The following is a 10,654-nucleotide window of genomic DNA, read 5'->3' on the forward strand; positions in this document are numbered from 1 at the left end:
TCCATCATATAAAAGATTCAGATTTTCGGTATCTTTTTCCAGATTGATAGTGTTATTATGCTTTTTGATAAAAAACATTTTTGCGATCTCTTTTTTTCTCTCAAATGTTTCTCTTTATGTAGGATTTCAGGTGTGGACCATTTAAATTTGTGTCCATATGTTAACCGATACTTATTAACAACTGAATGATTGTTCTCATACTTTTTTATATCGTCTCGATGTTCTTTTACGCAGGTTTCCTAGTGTCTTTTAGTTTGTCCTATATGTATAGGACGCGTTGCAATTGTCTCAATCAATTTTATAGTCTACTCCAGTTTCTTTCATATTAATCAGTTTGTCCATTCCTCGCTTTATAAATACGTCTTTTTTTGTATAGTGTAAAGAACACCCAAAGCACATCTATTTAGCATAAGGCGATTTTCACTCAATCCTTTAACATAAGAGATTGTGTTTACGAACGTCGAAGGTGTTATCATTCGTATTGGTATCGATATTATTGTAGTATTATTTAAGTATGTTTGATTGGCAAAACTAGCTAGTTGGTTAATTTTATTTTTCATGTTTGGTAATACTGAGAGTTCCTTGACTGGCATGCTCCTGCTGTCAGATCGTCAGTTAAGTTTACACCTCAGATACTAAATTATTTTGTATTGGAATTTTTGTTTGTAAAAGCCTTGAATAAAGAAGGTTATACTACAATTTTACAAACAAAATAGGTAAGCGAAAGATGGAAAGCATGGATAAATACTTGAGGCCCGAAAGATTCGATGTGGAACCAACCTCAATCTCCGCGGATCAGCAATGGTTACACTGGAAACGAACGTTCTCAAAATTCTTAAACCACATCAGCGATGCTTCGGAAGAGAGTTTTCAGCTACTGACAAACTATGTAGCTCTAAATGTGTATCAGTACATTAGTGAATCGGGCACATTTAAAGATGCCATAGACACCTTAGAGTCATTATATATAAAACCTAGAAACGAGATTTATGCCAGGCATTGCTTATCCACTAGACGACAACGTGTTGGCGAATTGGTAGATCAGTACCTCTAAATCTTAAAGCAAATGAGCAAGGACTGTAATTTTAAAGATGTTACGGCTGAACAAAATATATTAAAGAACGAATATATTAAAGACGCGTTCATTAGTGGTTTGATTTGTTCTCGTATACGGTAAAGGTTGCTTGAAAATACAACGCTTACTATGGATGCTGCTTTTGACCAAGCCCGAGCTCTGGAAATGGCTGAACAACACTCTGCTTCCTATTCGGGCCCACTCTCTACCACAGTAGCTGCTAGCAATGTAGTTGAACCAGATTCAGTGACGCCTGACACAACTGTAGTAGCCGTGTCAAAGACTGAAAAGTGTTACTTCTGCGGGGAAACCCGCCACCCTCGAACGTCGTGTTCAGCGAGGAATGCTGTATGTAGGTTATGCAACAAAAAGGGACACTATCAACGAGTATGTAAATCAAAAGTTCAACATCCTGTATCTAATACTACTGCATCCGCCGGCACACTTGCATCTGTTTCTGCTGCTACTCCAAATTATCTTAAGAAATCGATAGTGGATATTAAAATCAATGGATCAATTCAATCAAATCAATTAAGTTAAATGGATCAAATCAATTAAGTTAAAGGTTTTAATAGACACCGGAAGCTCTAAGTTTTATCAACCATTCTTTTGTAAAGAGATGCAATATCAAGGTGCTGCCATTTGGCAAGATTACGTTGGCCAACTCTTTTTTATCCTTCGAAATAACAGGTCAATGCAAGGTAAATTTTGAAATGAAGGGCTGAACTTACAGTGACATTACAATGCTAGTAGTGGAAAATCTCTGCTCTCATGCTATAATTGGTCATGATGTACTGCAGTCTCACTCCTCGGTGAACATAGCTTTCCTCGGTAGGCGACTGACGCTCAACATTTGTAGTGTGGCTGTTGCCAAGGTACCTCCAGTCTCGCTGTTTGCTAACCTTACTCCAGATTGTACTCCAATAGCAACTAAGTCTAGAAGACACTCCAAGGAATACAGCCAATTTATAGCTTCAGAAATTAAAAGGCTATTAGAAGAGAAGATAATAGAGCCTAGCAATTCACCATGGCGTGCTCAAGCTTTTGTGGTGAGGGACGATAATCACAAAGCAAGAATGGTTATTGATTACTCTCAAACTATAAATAAGTTTACAATGCTAGACGCATGGCCTCTTTTAAATATTAAAGACATTATCACTAAAACTTCAGTGAATGAGGTTTTCAGCACCATAGACCTCAAAAGTGCCTATCATCAAATACCAATTTTGCAGTCAGAAACGCAATATACCGCCTTTGAAGCCAACGGGAAGCTATATCATCCCTGTGTATTCCTTTTGGGGCCACAAATGGAGTAGCCTGCTTTCAAAGAACAATGGACCAGATAGTGGAGATAGTGGAAGATGAAAATCTTGAGGGTAGGTATCCATATCTAGATGACGTTACGATTGGTGGAAAGAATCAGGAAGAACATGATCGTAATTTAAACAAATTCTTAGCAGCCGCTGAGAAATACAATCTAACACTGAATAAGGACAAATGCCAGTTTTCTGTCAGATTTGTTACTTTACTGGGGTACGTAATCTCCAACAAAACAATTAAGCCTGATCCCAAGCGTCTTCAACCTCTTCTCAATCTACCAATTCCTAAAGATACAGCCTCCTTACGTCGAGCCTTAGGCATGCTCTTATATTATTCTAAATGGATACCTAGGTTTTTGGAGAGAGGGCGTCTTCTACTAAAAAAAAATCCATTCCCACTTTCGGATGAAGCTGCCTCTGCTTTCGAAACCTTGAAGAATGAAGTGGCCAGAGCAACAATAGCTGCTATACAGAATGATGTGCCTTCAATGATGTGGAAACCGATGCCTCTGACTTTGCCATCGCCGCCACTCTAAGCCAAGCGGGTCGGCCCGTTGCCTTCTTTTCCAGAACATTAAATAAATCTGAACAGCAACATTCATCTATAGAAAAAGAAGCTTATGCCATTGTGGAATCTTTACGTTATTGGCGACACTTTGAAGTCATCACTGACCAACGCTCTGTCTCATTTATGTTTAATCAACAGCATTCCAGCAAGATAAAGAACGAGAAAATAATAAGATGGCGTCTCGAGCTCGCCTGCTTCAAGTTTACTATAATCTACCGTCCTGCTAGTGAAAATGCTTCAGCTGATGCCTTCTCAAGAATAAGTGCCGCTATGACCTCGAGTATGGACCTCGGGGTATTAACATGTGGCGCTTTGCCATCCAGGTATCACTCGATTGAATCATTGGGTCCGCGTCAAGACCCTGCCCTTTTCTATGGACGATGTTAAGAAAGTCACAAACTCGTGCCAAATGCCGAACTAAAACCGCGCTTTTACAAGTTTGAAGGAAAATTAATAAAAGCCACTTTGCCGTTTGAGAGACTGAATCTGGATTTCAAAGGTCCCTTACCTACGAAGACAAGAAATCAGTATCTTTTGATTGTCGACGAATTTTCAAGATTTCTCTTTACTGTGTCCTGTGTTAATGTTTCAACAGCTAAAGTGATAAAGCACTTGAAACATCTTTTCTCCATTTTTGGAACACCTGCATATATACATTCAGACCGAGGAGCCTCATTCATGTCACATGAGTTAAGATTTTTGACCTCTCAGGGCATTGCAACTAGTCGAACAACTCCTTACAACCTTAGAGGAAATGGGCAAGTGGAAAGGTACAACGGAATAATATGGAAGACTATCATGCTAGCTCTCAAATCAAACAACAGGAAAACTGAGAATGTGAAGAGGTGCTAGACTCTGCATTACACTCTATTCATTCTCTTCTCTGTACGGCGACAAATGTTACACCGCACGCGAATGTTCAATCATCCTAGACGATCATTTAAGGACGTTCTCCGGTCCTTATACTAGAGAAAATCGATTTTCTTTAGATTTTCTTGAAACTGTGAATATACGTTAATTTAGGTGTGCTTTATGCGTGGTATACATTTCAGTACCTCTTCCGGTATAAAAAATAAAGATACTGAGCCTCAAAGTTTCAACTTTTACTAATGAAAAGGTTTTCCAGGCCAAACGGTAAGAGATACGAGGTTGGTCAAAAGGACCAAAGTTGCTCCTCTCGTCGAGTTCTATAAGGAAAAAATGCCAAAATAAAAAAAAATTAAATTAAAAAATTTTTTTTGGTAAAAATTGAAACTTTGAGGCTCAGTATCTTGATTTTTTATACCGGAAGAGGTACTGAAATTTATACCACGCATAAAGCACACCTAAATTAACGCATATTTACAGTTTCAAGAAAATCTAAAGAAAATCGATTTTCTCTAGTATAAGGATCGGAGAACGTCCTTAATGAGAGTTCTACACCAACGTGGTTAACTGACCAGTTTTAATGAAGAGAAATGTTCGTAACAGTAAATATGACCCTTTGGTTGACGAAATAGAATTAATAGAAGCAAACCTGGAATATGCCTACGTCAGACTTCCTGATGGTCGAGAAACAACAATATCAACTAGGTATTTTTCTCCTCGAGGAGAAACCCCAATAAAAATCGAGGTTGATAATGAAGTGGAGTCGCTCAAATACTCATCAACTAATCAGCAAGAAGAAGAGCTTGAAAAGGAAGAGAATGACAAACGACCAAGGCTTTCAGAGAAGTTAGACGGGGTACAACGTCCTGTTCGTTCAAGACACCCGCGTATTTGTCTGAATATGTGACTGACTTAAAATAAGGAGGGTGAATGTAGTATTATTTAAGTATGTTTGATTGGCAAAACTAGCTAGTTGGTTTATTTTATTTTTCATGTTTGGTAATACTGAGAGTTCCTCGACTGGCATGCCCCTGCTGTCAGATTGTCAGTTAAGTTCACACCTCAGATATTAAATTATTTTGTACTGGAATTTTTGTTTGTAAAAGCCTTGAATAAAGAAGGTTATACTCCAATTATGTTACGGTATCTCAGTTCTTTTAATCTCTTGTTAACATGTTTGTTAATAATATGTTTAAGGAAACAATTGTTTATAAGGATACTTTTTACTCTTTCAATGTTGGAACCGTAAAACTTCTTATCTGTGATAAATAGATGATAAATTTGCATTATCATTCAATCAATTTGACAGAAGAAATCGCATTTGCTTCGTCTTAGAAACAATTAAAAATTTTGAAGTCAACATTTATAAAATTCCGAAAAATGCTGTAGGTGGAGTCCGACGCTCGATAGCTAATTCTTTGTAGAAATTTTTGGGAAACTACAAATATGTCAACTACATAGATCGTCATATTTTAAACAAGTTTACTGAATGCAAAAAATTTGAGAGACAACGATGATGTCTTTATCACCAAGGCTGTTGAAGGTCAAGTCACGGTCAAAAATGACTATGACTATGTCAACAAATCATCTCAGAATTGAGTTAGAAATCCGACATTTGAGGGACAATAGGGTTGTTTAGAATCATTCTGTATCCCCCTTACTGCTAAACCCTTACGGAAAGAAACTACAGCGGATTACAGAAAATTATATTACAGGAACTACATAAAAGTATTACACAAAATTACAGACTGAAGTATTGTAATATACTGTAATATTTTCGTACTATACGCTCGGATTACAGGAAAATATTACAGGATTACAGGACTACAAGATTGCAGTCCTCTTAATACTAGAGGACACTGATTTCCGATATTCACCCGGCATAAAAAAAATTATTTTTTTCTTAGTTTTATTACTTTTTTATAACTAAATTTGTTTCTTAAGATGCAGTCTATGATTATAAATATTTTCTTGTATTTGAAAAACACACTTACCTTGGTGGGATTCGAACTCGGGACCTCGGGACCTCTGGATCGTGAGCCAACTGCCTTACGTGGTAGACTACTTCTTAATTTGATGTAAGTGTTATATATAGTCTACATATGTCATAACCAGCACAAATATATAATTTTTCAAAAATCATCTTAAGAAACAAATTTAGTTTAAAAAGAGTAATAAAATTTTAAATTGGATATATGATATAATATTTCTTAAAGTCGGGTGAATGTCAGAAACCAGTGCTGGCTCATTATGAAATTACTTATAAAATATGAAATTAAAAAATAATAAAATGTGGTTAAAAAGTGATACATTAAATCTAATAAATTTCAAACAATATTTATAGAAATAATTTATATATATACAGCTGCATTGAAGTAAAAGTATACTATATATGGAGGTGGAGGGGTAAAAACCACAGTGGTGTAACTCAAATTTTTAAAAATATTTTCTCGTGTGCATAGATGCAATTTATATATTGTACAGATTGCATCTATGCACACGAGAAAATATTTTTAAAAATTTGACTTACACCACTGTGGTTTTTACCCCTCCATATATGATAAGACTCGCTATTTCAAATTTTATGGATTACTGGTAGCATTACGTTTAATACACATGTGTAGTAGTGTATTACACATTTTGTAGATTACATGTGTAGTCTACTACACAAGTCACTTACCACACGTGTAGTATATTACACATATAATGGATTACACGTGTAGTCTACTACACAAGTCACTTACCACACGTGTAGTCTACTACACAAGTCACTTACCACACGTGTAGTATATTACATATATAGTGGATTACACGTGTAGTGGATTTCACCCTTCATGATTAGACGTGTATTCCATATTACAGGGATTTCACGCACTAAGTAATTACAGCGTGTAATAACTACAGATTATTGTGTTCCTTTCTGTGATAACTACAGGGGCTCCTGTAGTAACTACACAAGTGTAATATTTACTGGCTGTAGTTTCTTTCCGTAAGGGAAATCATCTTCCCCTCGTAAAAGGCTCCGTCTATGTATTCTATAGTCAATGATGGTCATCGGAACTCTACTGTGTTTAGTTTGTGTAATCATATATGTGTATATACATATATATATATATATATATATATATATATATATGCGTGCACGCTATATCATGCCGTGCATTTACTTACTTAAAGCGCTATAACATTTTTATTTATTCGAATTTTTACTTGAAACTTTGGGAAAATCTTCTTAAGATACCATATTTTACGAAAATATTAATATTATAATAATTAAAAAATTGATTTTTTACTCTTCTGGGTATATTACTCCTCTTAACCTTCCATTGTCCTCGTAGGCGAATGCTCATACTAGAGTATAGTTTATTAATTTGAGATTAGCTTTCTTTATTCTGGTTGATTAAATTTAAATCCAATGTCAATCCCAATCTATGTGTGATACGAGCTTAAGACTATGTTGGGTTATGCATAAAAGGTTAAACCTCACCGATGACTTTGACCTTGACTGGCCTTTTTTTTTGTTGACGGGGGGGAAATCCACACAGATACCCCCTCCTCCGCGGCGAGGAGGGTGGTTATGTGGGACTTTAACCCACTAAAACCCCCCCGGGGGTCCCTCACGGCGCTACCGCGGGGAGGCTCCGGGAACTTGAGATATCTACCATGAACCTCCCCGCGCCCTGCCCTTTCGGCAATTCCCATAGTAATCTAACTTGTGACGGATGGACGACCCCGCATCCATCCGCCACCCCCCCTCCGGGGGTGTTGCCGAAGCAACCGTGGACGCGCGGTGATCCCCGACCGCACGCCCACCCCCCGGGCGGGGAGGGGAGGGGGAAAACCATTGCCGAAACAATGGGCCCCCTCCCCCCCGCGCCCTCGCTCAGAGGGTAAGTGGGGGGCAGGACTTGTAAGTCCCAACCCCCACTCTCCGCGGACCGAGGGGAGCGCCCGTGATGGGCAGCCCATGAGCCACTCACCCGAGCCCCCCCCCGAGACCTTGACTGGCCTTGACATATGTTGTCAAGGTCATTATCCTGAGTGACCTTCAAAAGGTTTTAGCCGGCGGTCGTTGTTTATTAAAAAGTTATGAACAAAAAAGTTTAAAATATATAACAGTTTGTGTTAGTGCTAAAGGAAGTAGTTTGCTGATATGTGTGTATAAATAGTACACATATATGAGGGGGAGAGGCTACGCCCCTCCCCCGCAAGCAGGAAGGGGGGGTGGACCTCCTTTTGCGTGGAAAGTTGAAAACCTGAACCGTACAATGATAGACTTCGTTTCGCCCTGTAAGCAGGGGTGAGGTGAGGTAGGGTAAACTTCGTTTTGCGTGAAAAGTACAATGCTGTCTAAACTTGACTTTCCTTTGTTCACATATGTACTATTTTCATATACATATTAGTCGTTTATGCCTTTCCAAACTCAAAATAACTGCTGGCGAAACTTCCGAAAACGTCCATGCTCAGATTTAGGTTAAACTTTGTAAATAGATTCCTTTTAGATAAAAAAGACATATACCAAAAGGATTTTTAGCGACTCAAAAGTTAAGTAACTTTTTAAACATTTTTAACCTACTGCTTCCACGCATACACTTAGAAACTAACTCAAGTATATTACAAACCAAAACAGCTCGCAAGTAATGTAAACAATCGTAAAGTCATACCCGTCAAAGTCATAACATAAACATCATTGGCGAAACTTCACAAAATCAGAAACGTTGTAAACCCATGTGGCAACTCGTCTCGCGTGGAAAGTGTATGCGTGGAGGTAGTAGGTTCCACCCCCCTGCGGAGGGCTCCACTACCGTTAAACTATAGACACATATTGTGTCTTGCAAAGTACATGCGTGGACTTTCCACGCGTAGAAAGTTGTAAACCCATGTGGCAACTCGTCTCGCGTGGAAAGTGTATGCATGGAGGCAGTAGGTTAAAAATGTTAAAAAAGTTACTTAACTTTTGAGTCGCTAAAAATCCTTTTGGTATATGTCTTTTTTATGTAAAAGGAACCTATTTACAAAGTTTGACCTAAATCGGAGCATGGACGTTTTGGGAAGAACAGCCTAACTGCTATATTTCTCAAACTTCTTTCATTAATAACTTTTTAATAAACAACGACCGCCGGCTAAAACTTTTTGAAGGTAACTCAGGATGATGACCTTGACAACATACGTCAAGGTCATAGTCATCGGTGAGGTTTGATCTTTTATGCATATTAACCCTATGTTGATCTGGGGAAAAAATAAAAAAAATAAAAAAACCACATTGATACAGCGATACACGTTACAGGCGTGGCATTCACACGAGAGCATTAATGTTCGTTTGCTAAACGAGGAAAATGGAAAGTTGTAAGCACTTATTGGGACATAAATAGTAAATGCATGTATGCTTCGATAGATGCATTTATTATTTGTATTTTAAAATATTAATAACTTTGTATGTATGATTAAAACTAATAGTCTCATAACTAATACAAGAATTTTGATTGATATTGACATTATTTAATTGTTCAATTTGTTTCTTTTTGAATGTTATTAAGCATCAAAATCGCGTGGTTTTCAATAATATCTTCGAAATTATCCATTGTCTTGAAAAATGTTTCTTCAGCAAATATTTGATTTTTATTATGCAGGGTGTTTTCGGGTTAAACGCCTAAACTTGAAATGAGTTTAGGATCTTAAAACAAACACAAATTTTCCTTTGGAGGTATGCGTGCAAACGCTTCGTTCAAGAGATATTGACTTCTGAAGTTACAGAACATGAATGGAGCTTTGTTTACAGTGCAGACATAAGCCTGTTCATGACCTTTTATCTTCAAAACAAAAAAACAAAAGGATAATATGTTTGCGCGTATTTGCACTGTAAACAAGCTTCGTTCATTTATATCAAATAAGTGTTAGTTTGTTTAATACATTCGTGGAATAAACTAGTACAATCATGCTTTATACGTACTCGATTAGTGATAACGGGCAGGAAAATGAGCAGCGTTCGTGTCAGCTATTAAACACAGGAGTGAGCTTTTATTGTACAAGCAAATTACAGGCGCTTGGAAAGGAAACCGAACGGAAGTGCCAACTAAAGCTATATAAAAACAAAGATAAACTAAAAAAAGGGATAGGGCACAGCGCCATCTACAATCTTTATAATTGAAACATAAATTGTCTTTCCAACAATTAGTGAATATGCCAATATGATATTTATACAGATTTTGTGACGGAAATGCTAATTTCTGCTCTCTGTGAATACGCCGCGCGATTTTCAAATAGAAGATTGCCAAATAAGTCAGTAGTATCAGTTCCCTTCAACATTTCGACAACTGAAGAAAACAAGTCATTTAATATGGTGCTCCGGGTTGATGGAGTTTTTGCACCGCTGCAGAATGAAAGAAAAACAGTCATTATATTGCAACATTTCGATCAAAACCCATCAATAAGTGTCCGAAGGTGCTGAGTTATAACTTTCATCCACAGTCATATAGAAGACACTCTCAGCCGATGGTCATTATCCATATCACCTTCAATGTGTCCAGTAATTGCTGGCTGATATGCCACGCAGGAAAACATTTTGTGATTTGTTTTTAAATAAAATTAATAACCCAGTCGACACAGTTATATAGTTATATTATATAATAGTTATAAATTTCAACATCACATTTTATATAACGTGAAAGTTGCTGCAATGTTGTAGCTATATTATAATTTTGTCCTTTTTCAAAGTAACCGTAATGGTATATTTATGTTACAAATACACTACCGTAAGACATAGTTGTAACATATATGTTACATATTTCCCAGCAAACACCACGTCTGCCTAGCTGGCTCCACCAC

General features: G+C 37.3%; 1 protein-coding gene across 1 annotated transcript; it reads left to right on the top strand.

Moving 5' to 3' along the window:
• The first annotated feature begins 727 nt into the window (after positions 1 to 727).
• Positions 728 to 2,391, top strand: LOC139782153 (uncharacterized). The gene is made up of 4 exons (XM_071721104.1): positions 728 to 1,044; positions 1,180 to 1,423; positions 1,651 to 1,776; positions 1,876 to 2,391. The coding sequence occupies exons 1-4, from the start codon at positions 728 to 730 to the stop codon at positions 2,389 to 2,391; spliced, it is 1,203 nt and encodes a 400-aa protein (XP_071577205.1).
• The last annotated feature ends 8,263 nt before the right edge of the window (positions 2,392 to 10,654 follow it).

The sequence above is a fragment of the Temnothorax nylanderi genome, unplaced genomic scaffold (assembly GCF_030848795.1).
Source record: "Temnothorax nylanderi isolate EJ_2023f unplaced genomic scaffold, tnyl_v1.0 TNYL_tig0392_pilon, whole genome shotgun sequence".
Taxonomy (NCBI): Eukaryota; Metazoa; Arthropoda; class Insecta; order Hymenoptera; family Formicidae; genus Temnothorax; species Temnothorax nylanderi.